Below are 18,524 nucleotides of genomic sequence, written 5' to 3'. Positions count from 1 at the left end.
GACCAGAGTTCAAATTTGGCCTCAGATACTTACTAGCTGTGTGACCCTGAGCAAGTCACTTAACCCTGTTTGCCTCAGTTTCCTCATCTGTAAAATGAGTTGGAGAAGAAAATGGCAAAACCACTCCAATATCTTTGCCAAGAAAGCTTCGATGGAATCATGAAGAGTTGGATACAACTGAACAACAAACAAAAATATTGTATCTTATAGTAAATAGTCTAGGGAGGCATTGCTTATACTTATATCCCCTCACCCTTCTATCTAGCAAAACTCCTGAATGAGCCCAGAATAAGATTAAAATGTAATTAGGAAATGTTTGACAAGATAAATAAACATGGGGCAGCTAGGTGGCACAGTGGATAGAGCACCAGCCTTGAATTCAGGAGGACCCGAGTTCAAATCTGATCTCAGACACTTAACACTTCCTAGCTGTGTGACTCTGGGCAAGTCATTTAACCCCAGCCTCAGGGGGGAAAAAAAAAAAAAAGATAAACAAACATGAACTACAACACACATTATATTGATGTGCAGTTTTCTGAGCAATATTTGGCCTGCAGGGATCTGAGGCCCCAAATTTATAGTACATAAATAAATATAGCACAAGAAGTCATATATGGAGATATCTTACATTTAATTAATAATAGGTACCATTTACTTAGCATGATAAAGTTTGCAAAGTACTTCACAAAACTCCGCAATTGTCAGTGCTCTCCCTCTCCATCCTCAACTAGCTTGCATTTCATTTCATATTTATGTTATTTGTACTTCTATCTTGTTCTCATCTCTCCCATTAGAACAGAAGCTTTTTGCAGTAGGGATTCTTTCATTTCTTCATACTTATATCTGTAGGGTATAGTGCCTGGCACAACATAATAAATGTGTTGATTGATTGTTAAATCCATCTCTCCCTCTCCCATCACCCTAGTGTTTCTCAAAAGGCAAGAAAAGTAAACATACAAGATTTTGCTTCACAGAACCTGAGCCTTTGAATTAGCTTTTGCTTTTCAAAGTTAAGTTACAAAAGAAACATCTATAAAAAGAGGAAGAAGTTCCCACATGTGCAAAAAATACGATGGTGGCAAGGAATTGAAAATTGAGTGAATGCCCATCAACTTGGGAATGGCTGAAAGTTATGGTATATGAATGTGAGAATATTATTGTTCTCTAAGAAATAATGAATAGACTTCAGAAAAGTCTGGAAAATTTTACATAAAGTGATGCTGAGTGAAATGAGCAGAACCAAAAGAATAATTTACACAGTAATGAGTTTGTGATGATCAATTCTAATGGATTTGGCTCTTTTCAACAATACAGTGATTGCAGGCAATTCTGATAGAGTTGGGATGGAAAATGAGAAGTGCATCAAGAGAAAACTATGGAGACCGAATGTGAATCAAAGCATAGTATTTTGATCTTTTTTGGTTGTTTTTTTTCCTTTTTGGTCTGATTTTTCTTGCACAACATCACAAATGTGGAAATATATTTAAAATGATTGTACATGTATAACCTATACCAGATTGCTTGCTGCCCTTTGGGGAGGGGGTAAATGAAGGAGGGTGGAGAAAAAGTAAAAAACTTGGAACACAAAATCTTACAAAAATGAATGTCAAAAACTATCTTTTCATGTTTTTTAGAAAAATAAAATACTACTGAAGGGAAAAAAAAAGGAATGAACTTTAAAAAATAAAAAGTCTTCGTTAGTCTTAGCTTCTTTGTGAAGCAACTAAGACAGATACTGTTCCCATTTCTTATACAAGTTAAAGCTCAGAAAATATAAATGACTCGTCCAGAGTCAGAGGGCTTGGACCCTTATCTCTCAGCTTCAAGAGAAGTGTTCTGTTCATCTTCATACCTGCCGTATTTCAGCATGAAAACTTTCTACACAAACTGAATGTGTACATAGAAAGAAGGGGAAGGAGGGAAGGAAGAAAAGAAGGATGCATTTATAAGCTCTTACCATGTGTCAGGCACTGTTAAGTGCTTTACAAATTTAATTTCATTTGATCTCCTAACGATCCTGGGAGTTACATATATCTCCATTTTAGAGTGGGAGAAATTGAGTCAGACAGAAATTAAATTACTACTCAGGATCACATTGCTATTAAGTGCTTGAAGACAGATTTGGACTCAAGTTTTCCAGACTCCAGGCTTGTATCAAAGATCAAGATAAACAAATTATAGAAAGAAGCCCAATTCCCTCTATGTTCTTTTTATTACTTTAAATTTTTCGTAAAGGAATAAATCTATTTGGTTATAGCCAAATAAAAACGACAATTTTGCTAATCTATAAAAAACTTCTAAGTCCTAACCCTAGAAATACATGACATTTAAAGAAACTACATTCTGGAGGTGAAAAAGATGGTGAAAGCAAATCCAATGCTGGAGCAGTAATGCTATTAATTGTCAGTAATGCTATTTCTTAAGTATGGAAGCCAGCACAGCGGCAGCTCTGGATTTCAGAAAAAAATACTCCAGAGCCACCGCTACAGGATTCGGGTCTTGACTCTGAAGAAGCCCCACTGAAAACGGGGCACGCTGAGGATTTCACATTCAGGTCAAACCAAAAGCAGTGAGGGCAGGCTGCTAAGTCTTGAAGGTGAGATGGGATACTCAACCGAGTCACGGGTGCTTGGCCCGGCTCGGGCTCCTAACAGAACTTACTTGTTTCCTATAACATTGGCCGTGTGAAGGCTCCTTGGGAGTGGCACAGTTCCTTTGGTTTCTGGTTGTGACCATGACATGGTTTCTGAAAGCAAAAGGGACACAAACCTCTTTCAGCGACTTCAACGACTGTGGCTTTTGCAGATTCTTTTGAAGACAAAATATTTCCTACCACTCTAACTTCCTATTGAATGCTGGACCAGGAGTCTAGAAAAGTTGTCCAGCATCTACCTTAGATGCTTACTAGCTGTGGGACCCCAGGTAAAACATTTAATCTCAGTGTCTCAGTTTTCTCATCTGTAAAATAGGAACAGCACTTGTCTCTCCTAAGTTTGCTGTGAAAATTAAATAATATATGCAAAAACTTTTTTTTGCAAATCTTCAAGCATTATATATTCTAGATGCTATGATTTTACAATCACTTATAAAACTATATAATAGTTTTCAAGTGCTGCTTAGTAACAACAGTAGCTAACACTTTGCTGTTTAGTCAGTTGTGTCTGACTCCATGTGACCCATGAACTTTGTCCATGGGGTTTTCTTGCCTTTTCCCTCCCCAGTATGTGTTCCCATTTTTACAGATGAGGAGCCGAGGCAAATAGAGGTTAAGTGACCCTGCCCAGGGTCACACAGCTAGTAACTGTCCAAGAATGGATTTGAACCTCCTGACTCCAAGGCTGTTGTTCTATCCACTGCGCCACCTAGCTGCCACTATTCAGTCACTGTCCAGTCATGTCTGACTCTTTTGGATCCTCTGTGGGGGTTTTCTTGGCAGAGGTACTTGCAGGGATTTGCTATTTCCATTTTTTCTATATCATTTTACTGATGAGGAAACTAAGGCAAATGGTGAAGTGACTTGTCACAGCTAATATGAGTCTGAGATAAAATTTGAACTTAGGTCTTCCTGACGTTACGTCCAATGCTCTCTCTGCTATGCCATCTTCCTGCTTCAATTAATAACACTCATCCCAATATCACCGGCAGGGAGAGAGGTGTGAGCAAGGCAAGTAGCTCACCAGTCCCCTAGCCTGGGTTACTTCTGGACAACCTAGGAATTCCTCACAGGAGTCAACCCCTATAGCCTAACCCTAAATGCTAATCATACTTACACCTTCTGGCAGAAAAGCCTCTGGCTACTCCTCTGAATTTCACCCTACCCAAAGTGATCATCCAGTCCAGATCCAGGGGCCCCCAGCATATTTAAGGGCTGCCCCACAGTCTCCCTTTTCCCTTGGGCCACAAAGACATTCCCCTGCCACACCCCAACCTCCCTGTTCCTCGACTTTCTCACCTCCCCTGGCCCTACTCTTCATCTCAGCTATCCCTGGACTGCCTCGGCCTTTGCCTCAGCATCACCCACAAGGCTCTGCTTCCATAACTAAGCAGCCGAATATTACCTTCTTCCCTCTCCCCAAACCTCTCTTTCATCCTCTTTCTGCCCCATAGTCTGGCCACCTCCTGGTATTTTGCCAGGACATCCATGACTCTTTTTTGCTAATCTCACCACCTTATTGAGCCCCAATTCAGCTCTAAGCTAGCCATACTCTCAAAGCTTTTATTCTCTTATATTATCCCACTCTAGTCTTTGCAAACCTATGCTCCAAATCCTGAGTTACTACCCCCCACCCCATTTCTTAACCACCATTTCAGCTCCTATTTTCATGTTTTTGAAAGAACTGAAAGCAGACTTGCCACCCAGCTGACTGGGTCCACTACAAACCTATTTTATCTCATCTCAGCCCTTGTGGTTTCAAGACCATCTGTTTCTCCTTCCCAATTTATCCCACCCACCACAAAGGCTGTTTGAAATTCTCTCAAGACTTCCAACAGCATCCCACCCCGATCTCTGCATCCTCATCCCCAGCAAAGATCTCCTCCTTTAAAAACAAAAACAAAAAACCCTCTACAAACAAAAGGGGATTCTCTGCCGAGTACCCTCATCTTCCCTGTTCTTCATCTAGATGCCTCTTGTTTATTGTCACACACCGCCCCCCCCATTTTCTCTGATGAAAAGGTAACCCTTGTACTTGCCAAAGGCAGCCCTTCTCCCCGCACTTTGACTCCCTCCCTTCTTGGCTTGCTCCCAGCAGACTACTCCAATTTGTTGCCAATTAAGTGATCTCTTTCCCATCTTCAGGCCTGACCTCCCTCTCTTCTGCAACACACTAGCATCTCCCCTCTAGCTTCTTCCTGTTTCTCCTCCTCAATCCACCAAACTGTGGGCACCCCAAGGCTCTGTCCTGGGCTTCCTTTTCTCTGTGTCTCCCTCAGTGACTTCATGAGTTTCCAACGGGCCTCTATGCAGGTGACTCCCAGACTTCATCTCTCCTTTTGGGCTAGTCTTGCATCATGAACTGCTTCTTGGCTACTTTCAATCGGTCAGCTGGCAGACACATGTACCTCAGCAGTGCTCATCATCTTTCCCCATCTTGGTTCCCAACAAGGGCTGCACCCTCATGACCCACAGCAGCCCCTTCCCCTCTGCTCACACTGTCACCACCAGGCATCCTCTTATCACCTCAACTATTCCAACAAATCCCCAACTGGTCTCCCTGCCTCTCTCTTGTCCCATCCACTGTCCCCACAGAGCTCTGGACCCTCCTCCCATCCTCCTGCATATTGCTCCCCTCCTATGCCTTTGCATTGGCTGTGCCCCCAGGACTAGCATCCTACTCCTTTCCCTTTGCTTCTTGTCATCCCTGATGTCTCTCAAAGCTCAGCTCCAGACTTCTCACCCACATGTACATACCCTGGCTTGTAGGGAACTCACCTGTCTCTGTGTCATCTCCCCCCGCCTTTTGTCCCTTGGACCTGGCACACGAACCCACAAGACGATACTAATGTGAGTGGATTGGCTAAGAGCTACCCACATCTGGGCCACTCCCAGGTGTCAGTGACAGAACGCGGAGGAATCTCCTGAAATGCTGCTGAGTCTGGGTCAAAGGGGTCCCAAACTCACCTAGATCGAGTTGCCATAAGTCATCAAGCCGGGAACCACACATTCCTCCAAAAATGTACATTTTGGGGGTGCCCGAATCCTTCTTGCAATATATAACAGCCGTGTGGGACTCTCGCGGGGAAGGTATGACGCCTTTGGTCACCAGGATGCTCCACCCCACGACGCCAGAGCCATGCTGTAGCTCCAATTCATAGAAGTCATTTAAATACCTAGAGGATAAAAAGCAAATTGAGATTTGAAAATCAGGTTGTGATACTTTTTTTATATCTAACTCTGTTCCCTGACTATCTAGCTACACATAAACACACGTATAATACAAACATGCCCACGTGTGCACCTGAAATAGCATGTACCCGTTTACATGTATACACAGCAGCGTAATTGCACACAGGCATACAAGCACATGTTCATATACTGAGGTGTACATGTGGTTTCCTGTGTGTGCATACATGGACATGTGTATATGAACACATATGTGGGTTTATAAAGATAGGTGTTATATGTATATATACTGACTGTGTGCTTGTGTTTGCATGTGCATGTACATGTATGTAGGAAATGGGGCATATCGAGGAGGGTTCTAGGGAAAAGCCTCATGGCAAGAAAGTCACTGCCCAAATGAGAGAACTCTACCAATATTTGACAATAGATATCACAGAGATGTCCAAGAGCCAGCTAAGTGACTATCAAGAGCCAAATTTTCCAGCTAAGTGACTATCAAGAGCCAAATTTTTTTTCAGTGTGAGATTTATATGTTGGCATTTACTCTAAGAGGCTGGCAGAGAGGACCTCTCAATAAACTGTGGCACTGGGCAGGGGGAGCACCTCAGCCCCTTTTCTTTATTTCTTTTTGTCCGTTTGCTTTTTATTAACTGCATTTTTTTTCTTCATTTCAAGAGGTAACATGAGGTCTTCTTCACAGGAATTATATAAAGATTTTGCAAACCTTAAAGTCTTTTATCCTATATAAAGGGTCCCTGTTTTCTGAGCAATTACAGAAATGCCTAAAGATTGGTGATTACTCCCATATATATATATATTTGGCCCCTCATGACTTTACGGGCTTTTACTTGCCCTATTTTAAATTTCTTTTTTTTTTTTTTTTTTTTTTTTTGTCCCCTGAAGCTGGGGTTAAGTGACTTGCCCAGGATCACACAGCTAGGAAGTGTTAAGTGTCTGAGACCAGATTTGAAGTTGGTGCTCTATCCACTGCGCCACCTAGCTGCCCCCTCCCTCTTATATTCTTAAATCAGAAGTATGAGAGAACCAAATTCTTGAAAGAGGCCCGGAATTACAGCATTGGATGTGGAGTCAAGAAGATCTGAGTTCAAATCCAGCCTCTGACACTTGCTAGCTGTGTGACCTTGGGCAAGCCACTTAACTTCTTTGAGCCTCAGTTTCCTCATCTGTAAAATCGGAATAACAATAGCACCTACTTTACAGGATTTTTTGTGAGAACCAACTGAGGTAATAATGCACCTCATTTATTAAATATTTAAGATACTTTAGCTCATTCTGCTATATAAAACTTTTAAATAAAAATTAATAATAAAAATAATATAACTCATAATTATAACCATATCATTTATATAATTTAAGGATTTATTGTAAAAATTTCAATCAATAAAAGTGGGGAAAAAAAGCCACTTGAATTTTGCATTTGAAACATTTTAAGTGATTCTCCAACTATATATTTATAACTCAAAGTGTTATGATTTAGGAAATTTCACCCCTTCCTCTACATTAATTAAAAACTCCAAGTTGTCTCTCTGAAATGGTCAATACAGCATTCTAAAGAGCAACTTTGCTCTTTAAAGAGGAAAAGGTTTTCTGCTTACTGATCAGTTATTTTTTATTATTGAAAACAAACATATGCAGTATATTGGGGTCTTAATATATAATAGACATTAGCTTCCCCTAGTTATTTGATACAATGAATTCAAATGCACAGATGTGAGATTTTGAAGGAAAGAATAAACCATAAAGGTTATATCACCAAATTTGTGATGAATCATTTCAAGGTCACCCGACTGTTACCCTGGGTAATTTGCATTGAACCTACTTGATAGGTTTCACTATACACTCTCCCAATAACTTCCTGTATCTTGAAGCTAAGAATATACGCATCATCTACATTTGATATTCCATTCTTTAAAAAAAAAAAAAAAAAAAATCCTGTAGGAATTTAACTAAAAATATGCAAATTGATCATCTTAGTCATTTAGAAAAGTCTACCAATATTTGAAGATAGATATCACAGAGGTGTGCAAGAGCCAGCTAACTGGCCCTAGCAAAAGCTGATTATTAAATTTTCAGTGTGAGATTTATATGCTGGAAATAAGCAAATGCTACAAATCAGGCCTTCATTTACTGTTTTGTTCATTATCTGGACTTTAAAAAGCAATGGAGAAAATGTTAATAATCCAGATAAAGTTTAAAAGTGTCATATGTAATTTTTTTCCCCTGGAGAGCCAGTTGTTAAACATTTACTGACACCCCATCAGATAACATCAATTTAACTTAAATTTTAAAACTTCAAAAATATTACTCTCATAGACTTCATCTTGTTCCAGGCACCATGCTAAGTACTTTTACAAATATTATCTCATTTGTTCCTTGAAACAACCTGGAAGTTAGAGTAAGTTTTATTATCATTCATGTTTTATAGTTGAGAAAAATGGAAATAAACAGATTAAGTAGCTTGCCTATAGTAGCACGATAATTATCTAAAGACAAATTTAAACTAAGGTCTTCTTGATTTGAAATTCAGAGCTCTATTCTCAATGGCAACTTTAAATTAACAATAGCAAAAAATATAACAAGAGAGTCTCTATTAGTGTAACTAGATTAGGTCAAGCGCCCCCTTAATTAAATTGAATGATGGAAACCAAAGAAATTTCTAACTTTATTATATTTTAAAAGATTTGGTCTGAAACTGATCAGCATACCTGGGGACATTACTGTTTGAATCTTCACTCTCATTGGCCAGGCCACCAAATAAATAACATTTATTACCATATAAAGAAAAGCTATGTCCAAGTCGAGGACAAGGAGGTAAACCGGTAGCAGGAGGTCGAGGTTTGATTTTTTTCCAAAGCCAACGGCTTGCCTTTAAAAGAAAGAAAGAAAAGATGGCAAGAAGTGCTTATATCACCAAGAGCATAGAAGTAATTATAATAAAGGGTCTCCAGAATACAAGTTAAAGGCAAATCCAAAATAATTAGGGTTCCTTCTCCTTTACTTCTCCACGGTCTGAATTTTGAGGGGGGGGAAGAAAGAACACACAAGGAATTTTAAATGCACACATATCTTTTCCAGGATACATATCCTAGAGCTTCTATAATTCAAACCCCATCTTATCCACAGAATATTAGTTATGACAAAATAACAACAAGCACTTTAACACATTGTAAAGTGTTTTGTAAACCTTAAAGTCATTTGATTGATAATGGCAATCCTGAGGACACCTAAACTTTTCTAAATAGATGTAACATCTTTTAAACCAAGTTAAATATAAGTTGTATCAAGTATTATTTTTGTTATCGTTCTCTCCAAGTGGGAGGCAGTGAAATGTAAACTTATAATTAACCAGAGTGCTAGCTTCTCCAATTTCTTGGTCTCCCATTTCTGTCCCAAATTCCTAGTAAAATGGGACATCTGAAACCACTTTCAAAAGGACTGCCTATAAATGGGTGTATTTTGCCCTTTTGTGACAAGTTGCCAACTAGGGCTTAAACATCCTCACTTTACAGACATTGCCCAAGTTTCCAGGTAGAAGGAGATACAAAAGAAGCTACTGCAGAGTAGAAGAGATGTGGTTTAACTGAGGCAAAATAAGTAACAAAATAGTTACCTAAAGTCTGAATGCAGAATTAACATTTATAATGTTTCTAAATATAAGACAAATAGTTACTTCATGAAATGGAAACACTTGCTATTGATAAAAAGAATTTGCAATGTTTTCACAATTATGAAGCTTTATCAAAATTGGAGACTCTCACAAGAAGCAGGTGGTGCTCACCTGTAATTCATAGAGCTCATTGCTGTATCTTCCATATTCAACCATTCCTCCAAAGACCAAAATTCTGGTGCCATCACAGACAAACCCATGGGCAGCACAGCCTGGAGGAATATCACCTCTAACTGCAGGCAGGAACCACTGGTTCGTAACTATCCAAAAAAAAAAAAAATAAATAAAAAATCTAATGAAAATCACGGCACCAATTGAGTTGAAGTGAACTGGAAGTGTCTTGAACCTGTGATTTCATCACTGGGAGAGAACTCTTAGTGAGAAATCTCCCTCCACTCTAAGATGGGGAACAAGTCACACATTTCTGGACTGACTTCGACAATGAGGAACTTTAGCCTGACTGCATATTTGTCACAAGAGATTATTTTTTTTTTCCTTTGAAACTGAAGTTGGAAAGGAGTGAGCACATGCTTTTAAACTTAGATCTTAAAATGAAAAGATAAAATATATAAATAGGAAGGGAAGAAAGAAAGGAGAGGAGAGAGGGAGAGGAGGAAGAGAGGTGGAAGGAGAGAGGGAGAGGAGGAAGAGGGGGGAAGAAGAGGGGGAGAGGAGGAAGAGAGGAGGAAGGAGAGGGGGAAAAGAAGAGAGGGAGAGATGGGGAAGGAGGGAGAGAGGGGAAGGAAGGAGAGAAGGGAGGGAGAGGGGAAGGAAGGAGAGAAGGGAGGGAGGGGGGGAGGGAAAGACGGGAGGGAGGGGGGGGAGGGAAAGACGGGAGGGAGGGGGGGGAGGGAAAGACGGGAGGGAGGGGGGGGAGGGAAAGACGGGAGGGAGGGGGGGGAGGGAAAGACGGGAGGGAGGGGGGGGAGGGAAAGACGGGAGGGAGGGGAAGGGGGAAGGAGGGAAAGACGGGAGGGAGGGGGAAGGAGGGAAAGACGGGAGGGAGGGGGAAGGAGGGAAAGACGGGAGGGAGGGGGAAGGAGGGAAAGAAAGAAGGGAGGGAGGGGGGAAGGAGGGAAAGACGGGAGGGAGGGGGGAAGGAGGGAAAGAAGGAAGGGAGGAAGGGGGAAAGGAGGGAAAGAAGGAAGGGAGGAAGGGGGGAAGGAGGGAAAGAAGGAAGGGAGGAAGGGGGGAAGGAGGGAAAGAAGGAAGGGAGGAAGGGAGGAAGGGGGGAAGGGGGGAAGGAGGGAAAGAAGGAAGAGAGGAAGGGGGGAAGGAGGGAAAGAAGGAAGGAGGGAAGGAGGGAAAGAAGGAAGGGAGGGGGAAGGAGGGAAAACACTTCCATCTACTCAAAACTCTTGGCAACTGGAGTATAATATTCTTAGGCGGCCCCCAGGGTCCTGAGAGTGTAAGTGATTTGCCCACGTTCGCGGCGCTGGTATGTGCCACAGGGCCGCGGCTCAGGAGGGATATCAGAAATCACCTATTTCCATACCTCCTTTCACAAACGAGAAAACCGAGACCCTAGAGACGACATAAATAGTAGAAGGCAGAGGCGGAACAGATCCCGACATCCTTCGGGGGTTTTCCGGGCTCTCCGGCCAGTCCTCAATCCACAAAGCCGCGTTTCCCACCCCAACAATGCACAAGCACAGGTCTGTAAAATGCAGATTTCCCATCCAAACTCTTTGTAGCCGTTTACAGGCAGCGCTCTGGTTAGGTGTGGATACTTAGAGCACATTTAAATAGCCAGAAGCTAATGGATCGGGCAGTCGCCGAGTTGGTGTCAAAAACCTCAGACGGCCTCGCCGACCGCCATTCAATCCCCAGCTCCCCACGGCCTCTCCCATAACGCTCATTTCAGCGAGCCGGGCCGGGCTTTCTGGTCGCAGCCAAGCCCGAAGGAAGCCACGGGGATGAAACAGGTGGCAGATGATACAGTCTCCTGCACAAACCGCCAGGGAGAAAGAAAGAGCTGCCCTCCCAGTGCATCCAACGCTCGCAAGAGCAAAAAGATGAAAAATTTCGAAGCCTCACTCACTTCCTCTCCGGGGAGGGCCAGGCTCCCAGAGGCGGGGCCTTCGGCCCGGCGACCCTCGGGATTAGCAGGAGAGCTCGCCGGGGTCCCCGCGGCAGGCCCCCAGTCCCCCCGCCTGCCTCCTTCCCCCTCCCCCTCCCCCAAGTGTCAGGAATAATCGAGAGTCCGCTAGATGCACGCAAAGAACGCCGGCCGTGCAGTCCCGGACCGAGTTCAAATGCAAGGATGGGCGAATTTGGACACACCAGGTCCCGCTCCCTGGGCCCCCAGGTGGCCCGTGAGTGGGGGTGGGGAGCCCGGGAGGGCCGAAGGGGTTCTAAGAGATAATTAAGAGTTCAGTCTCGAGGGTTGAAGAGAAAAGGGTCTTTCAATTAGGTCGCCAGTCGCAGCCCCGATTGTAGCCCGGGTTTTCCCGGGCTCCCAGCCCAGGACTCTATCCTCCACAATAGGAAGCGTCTCCCCATCTCACGGAGAGCGACTCCTCTTTTGCAGAGGGGGAAACTGGGGCTCACAGAGCCTCACAGGACAGTGGGCTCTCAGAGCGCGCTTGCAAATGGGGAAACTGAGGCTCGGGATGCTCCCAGCCCCGGGGGCTCTCGGAGCTCGGCGAGCCCGGGCCCTCGCTTGCAGATCGAGAAGCCGTGGCTCGCAGGGGGAGCCGGCCCAGGTCTCGGGGCGCAGGGGGCCCGGCCCGGCCTCGCTAGCTCAGGGAAGAGGGACCGCGGCGCGGCCGGAGGGGAGCGGGCCCTGCATCGTGACAGCTGGTCCAAGCCCGGGTCAAGGTCAAGGCCGGGTCAGTGGAGGGGTCAGCGCCCCAGCCCCCGGGGCCGCCGCCCGCGCCCCCGCCCGCCCGCGCGGGACCAACCGCCGCCTACCCGTGTTGTAGACGTGCAGCTCGTCCGCGATGCCCTCGTTGCCTCCACCGAAGATGATCATGAGCTCCCGAATGGCCACGGCCCGGTGCCCGTGCCGGGCGCGGGGAACCTGCCCCGTGAAGGAGGAAACCCGCCTCCAGTTCAGGAGGGAGGGAGCCGCCATCTTGCTCACCCCCGCCCCCTCGGCGGCCCCACAATGCACAGCGCCCCGGTCGCCGCCGCTCCACCTCTTTACCTGGGGGTGGAGCTGCGGACCGGAGGGGGGGGGGTGCCTTAAGAGAAGGGTCGAGGCCCCGCCCCCTGAGGGCTGTAGAGGGGCGGGGCCGTGTGAGGGAGGGAACAGAAGAGAGGAGGGGGGGAATAAAAAGGGGGGAAGAAAAAGGGGGGAAGAAAAAGGGAAGAAGAAAAAAAGGGGGAAGAGCCCCGCCCTGAGGGGCAGAGGGTGGGGAAAACGATGGGGGAGAAGGGAAGAGCCCCACCCTAGAGTGATGGGGGGAGGAGGAAGGAGAAGCACCCTTGAGGGTGCAGAAAGTAGGTAAGGTGATAGGGAGGAGGGAGGAAGGACCTTGCCTTAGGGGGCAGGGAAGAAGGAGGAGGGAAAAGCCCACGCTAGTGGGGGGGGCAGAAAGTAAGAAAGGTGATGGGGAAGAAGCGAGGAGTCCCACCCTAGGGTGGAAGGCAGAGAATGGGAAAGATGAGGGGGAAGAGGAGGAAGAGAGTGGGAAAGATAATGGAGAGGAGGAGGAGGAAAGAGGAGAGGAGGCAGAAAATGGGGAAAGGAGAAACACACAAGAGAAACAAATGTGGGCACTTGGTCAGGAACAGGCCAGGAAAGAGTGATGGGAACAAAGGAGGACCCTCAGGCCCTTAGACACAGAGGGACATGAAAGAGGGGGAGAGGGTGCGCCTGTGAAAGATGCAGCACAGAACCCTGGGCCCATCCTGAGGGCAATCATGTGACCAAGAGGAACTTTTATTTACTTAATATTTCCCCACAATTACATTCAAAATAAACAAAAAAATTTACATTTGTTTTTAAATTTTTTGATCTCTAGCTTCACTCCTTTATTCCCACACACAATTAAGAAACCACATGTGAAATTAAGCAAAATATTTCCATAAAAGTCAAGTCATGAAAGAAAACATAAATTTTTCACCCTAATGAAAATAAGAACCCTCAAAAATTGAGAGAATGGTTCAATCTGTATTCAGACATAATCAGTTCCTTCTCTGGGTATGGGTAGGATTTTTCATCATAAGGAGTAGTCGTGGATGGTTATATTACTAAGAATAGCAAAGTGATTTACAATTGGTCATCCCAGAACCTTGCTATTTGTATACAGTACATTGCACTTTGCTTGAGTTCATATAGGACTTTCTGGGTTGGTGGTGGTGGTGGTAGTTTTTTGTTTGTTTGTTTTTTTCTTCTGAGAGCATCCTGCCCATTATTTCCCATAGAACAATACTATTCCTTCACAAATACATACCATAGTTTATTGAGCCATTCTGCAATTGATAGGCATCCCTATCAATTCTAGCCAAATGCTGGAACTCTGTCTTCAGCCAGAGTCAGGATCACCAAAAATCTTTATTCTTGGTCTCTTGAGCTCGCAGTCAGGGGATTAGATCTAGTAATCTCCACACAACTTTCCTCTCTCAACCTCCAAGAGAGAATGCCATCTTTTTTTTTTTTTTTTTTTTTTTTTTTGTCCTGAGAAGAGCTGTGTTAATAAATATTTTTTTGTTCATATAGGTACAATCTCTCTTGGTATTCATACCTGGTAGTGGTGTTATATCAAAGAACATGCATGAATTTATATGACTCTGGGCACAGATTCATGTCTTTTGATCATGTATCAGAGCATGCTTTTTTTTTTTTTTTTTTTTTTTAATAAATTTGACTCAGTTCCCTGATTGTCCCACTGAAGCCCTTTTTGTGCTATAGGTATAAAGATCAAGGGAAGAACCCTTGGCTTAGTATTTCCATTGATTACATAGACTAGACTCAACTTTCCTGGAAAGACTGAAGGACCTTCCTGGTAACTAGCTGCATCCCTTAAGAGTGAATGGGCCAGGGGTCAGCCAGGTGGTGCAGTAGATAGCGCACCAGCTCTGAATTCCGGAGGACCTGAGTTCAAATCAGATCTCAGACACTTAACACCTCCTAGCTGTGTGACCCTGGGCAAGTCGCTTAACCCCAGCCTCAAAAAAAAAAAAAAAAGAGTGAATGCACCTGTTCTTTTGGAACAGGGAAATGAAAATTTCCAATCCAAATGCTCATTGAAACCAGCTTGGTCTAATAATTAGCAAATGACATATTCAAGAAAGAAACTAGGCTCTTCCTCATAGGATAAAAATCGTAGAATCAGAAGTGTAAGGATCTTTTAGCTCAACGTACTTATTTTTACAAATGAGAAAAGTCCAGTTTACACAGGTAGTAAGTGGGAGGGACAGAATGTGAACTTGGGTTCCATGCATTCCTATTCTGTGGTCTTTGTATCCTACCACACTGAAGTTTTAAATTTTTAAACCCTCCATAAAATAACTTCATTGGCTTTAACCCACTGCAGCACAGAACTTCTGAGCTCAAAGGATCTTCCAGCCTTGGTTTCCCCTAGAGGCAAGGATTACAAATGTGAGTAACTATATTTAACTAAAGAATTAAAAAAAAAAAAAACCCAGCTGTTTTCAACAACTGTTTTCAACAGTGAGGTAATTCAGGCCAGTTTCAATTATGATAAAGAGAGTCATCTGCATCCAGAGAAGCTCTATAGGGACTGAAAGTGGATCACAAAATAGTATTTTCACCTTTGTTGCTGTTGACTTGTGTTTTTTTTTCTTTATCATTTTTTATCCTTTTAATTTGATTTTTCTTGTGCAGCATGATAAATGTAAAAATATGTTTAGAAGAATTGTACATGTTTAGCCTGCAATCTGTTTGCAATCATTTTCTACCCCTCACCCCCAATAATGTAACAATGAAAAAATTAAGTAACAACATTTGACACCTCACTATATGTGATAATAACAAAGTATTCTGTCCTACTGATCTCCCCTCAGCTGCTTTTCCAGATACAATTTGTCTTATTCCTAGTGATCTTTTCATTTACATTGTTGCAGACACTGTCTACTCTCTTGTCTCTCCTTATTTTGCTGTGCATCGGTCCCTTTCCAGTTTTTTGTTTTATTTTTCTGATTTCTTTTTCAGCATTTTATACGGTGCTTGATGCTTTTCCATTTCATTCATATGCCTTAATTTTTTCAGTCAAATTCCAATCAGAAGGCACCAATTTTGCCTTTATTCTTTTTTAAGGTGCTACTTTGATTATTTCTGTTTATAATGAGTGGTTGTTTTTTTTTTTTTTTCTGAAAGAACACATTTCTATTGTTCACTATTGTTCTTGAATCAATGAAATATTTCTGAACTAGATACTGCGAGAAAATTATTCAGATTGGCTGAAGGCCTACACAAAACCAAGAAGCCAGTACAAAAAGTTTCCAGCAAGAATGGAAAATTCAAGCTAAACCTCTGATAAGTAATTGATGAGAAACCTCAGCCCTTGATCCATCTCTTCCCTCCTCTTTTGGCTAAAGAAGGATCCTAAAAGATTAGGACTGTCCTAGGATTTGGGGTTTCCCATTCATGTCCTAACAGCAGCCTCGGAAAAGCTGTCAGCATTGTTTGCATTGAGGGCCAAAGTCAGACAGTATTAAGATTCTGTGTGAGGAGCCCAGATAAAAAAAACCACATCATTATTTCAGAGAAGCACTTTTTAATTAATATTTTCTTCAACAAGCAAAATTGTATGTTCTCTCCAAACTCCCCCATTAAACAACAACAATAACAACAGAACATCTTGGACACCCTATAAACCATGAGCATAGTTCTGATAAAACAAAACTCTGAAAACCAAATGTTCCCTAATAAATGAGATTGCAAATATATATTTTACTAGTTTTGTTGATTTTACTTTAGATAAGAGAAGCAAGGTAGTTTAATAGAGTAAACATAAGACACAGAGGCTTGAATCCAAGATCTTGGGGCCTTAGCTTCAGGGCAGGAAGGGACCTCAAAGGTGAAGAAGTTCAACCCTTTATTTATTTGTTATTCAGTCATTTTTAGTCATGTCCAACTCTTTGCAACCCCATTTGTTTTCTTGGCAGAGACACTGGAGTGGTTTGCCATTTCTTTGTCTCATTTTACAAATAACGAAACTGAGGCAAACAGGCTAAAGTGACTTGCCCAGGGTCAGAAACTAATAAGTTATCTGAGGTCAGATTTAAACTCACAAAGATGAGTCTCCTTGACTCTAGGCCTAGCATTTTATCCACTGTCACCTAGCTATCCACCACCACTACCAATCCCCCCCCCCCCCATCAACCACTAATAGCACCACCATTATAGAGTTGAGGAAAATGAGGGCCAAGGAAGCTATGTACCTAATCCAAAGTAACAGCAATAGTAAAATCTTATCATTCTACTTATAAATTATTATCTAGTCTCTTCAGGCCTGAGTTTCACCAACTATAAAATTAAAAAAATAATACCCTACAAGCTCATTATTTTCAAAGGAAATGCCATAGTTAAAATATTACATTTAGCTACATACTAAAATATTATATGGAATTAAGATAAATTATTTAAATGCCACATAAATGTTTAAAAACATAAGAGTTTCATATGTGTCATGTTGGTAAAAAAGAATCAAAAAAGGGAAAAATCACAAGAAATACAACAAAAAGGTGGATATTCTCATTTCATTTTCCTTCCAAAGTATTGGAATTGTCTTGGGCCACCTCACTACTATACTACAAATTGATCATAATTGATCATCACACAATCTTGCTGTTGCTGTGTACAATGTTCTCCTGGTTCTGTTCACTTCACTCAGCTTCAGTTCATATAAGTCTTTCCAGGCTTTTCTGAAATCAGCCTGCTTATCATTTCTTATAGAACAATAGTATTCCATTACATTCATATACTGTAATTTATTTGGCCATTCCCTAATAGATGGGCATAATGTCATATAAATGTAAACTATTTCCTATTTTTGGCTTCACTTATAATTCTCTGGACTTCGATACCACATGTCAACTGCTTTCACATGGGTGACGATCCTTCCACCTCCTTTCTTCCACTGGTTGGTTCCTCTTAAAATCTCCATTTTGAGGAAGTCATCTTTCATTCCTCTGGCAACTCTACTTACAATTCTCAGGACTTTACAACCGTGCCCCATTTTTAGCTTCCTTTTTTAGTGTTTTCTGTTCTTATTAAACTGTAAGCTCCTTGAGGGCTTTAAAAAAAAAATATATATATATGTCTTCTAAGCACTCAGCATGATCTCTAGCACACCATTACCATTCATGCTTGTTAAATGATTCATGGTATAATAAAGAAATTCTATTTAGGAGTTCACTGAAAAGTAAAATATAGAAATGTTCTCATGTTCAAAAATACTTCCTTTTGAAAATATTTAATATAAAGATAATAAATCTATCAGGGATATCAAAGCAAACTTACATATTTTAAAATGGAATCCTAGGGGAAATTCTGTAACAGAAGAAAAATAAAAATAATAATTGGAAATATAAAGGAATTTAAAACAAATGTAAAATTATAATTTCTCACTACCACCACCCCCATATTAAGGGAAATTAACATATCTGAGGGCAAAAGTTCTATTCTTTTGATGTTCACGTCATTAGGCTTTGAATTCCTATTTGTCTCCCTATTGTTTAGCACAGTACCTGGCAGGTAGTAAGTGCTAAATAGATGTTTATTGTCTGAGAGATATCAGGGAAACAACCATGTTATTCATGAAATAAATAATCTCTTAGTGGCATTCTGGGAGATATAACAATGAGTCTTAAATCATGAGTGTGATTCAATGTGCCAATTCTTGTCTCTTTGCAAAAGACTTCTTTTTCTTCTACTTTATCAGTTATTATAACTTTGTCACATCACCCATAAATAGCTGTTATCTATGCAATTCAGCAAATATAAGGTACAAAGGACACTTGTAAAATGTGAATGATTGATTTTTCAATTTGTAATAAACATGTAGTAGACAGTACTAAGGG

General features: G+C 42.1%; 1 protein-coding gene across 1 annotated transcript in view; it reads right to left on the bottom strand.

Annotated features, from left to right (window-relative positions):
* HCFC2 (host cell factor C2) overlaps positions 1–12,692 on the bottom strand; it is a 30,186-nt gene extending 17,494 nt beyond the window's left edge. Inside the window, exons 1-5 of the mRNA XM_074271438.1 lie at positions 12,444–12,692; positions 9,642–9,790; positions 8,569–8,729; positions 5,621–5,829; positions 2,662–2,746 (exon numbers count right to left, since the gene is read on the bottom strand). Of these exons, the coding sequence (XP_074127539.1) occupies positions 2,662–2,746; positions 5,621–5,829; positions 8,569–8,729; positions 9,642–9,790; positions 12,444–12,606 (767 nt within the window). The 5' untranslated portion in view covers positions 12,607–12,692. The remainder of the gene's footprint in view (positions 1–2,661; positions 2,747–5,620; positions 5,830–8,568; positions 8,730–9,641; positions 9,791–12,443) is intronic.
* Between the last annotated feature and the right edge of the window lie 5,832 nt (positions 12,693–18,524).

This window comes from Sminthopsis crassicaudata, chromosome 5 (genome assembly GCF_048593235.1).
Source record: "Sminthopsis crassicaudata isolate SCR6 chromosome 5, ASM4859323v1, whole genome shotgun sequence".
NCBI lineage: Eukaryota > Metazoa > Chordata > Mammalia > Dasyuromorphia > Dasyuridae > Sminthopsis > Sminthopsis crassicaudata.
The sequence above is the reverse complement of the archived record's forward strand: the minus strand, read 5'-3'. Positions and strand labels throughout refer to the sequence as shown.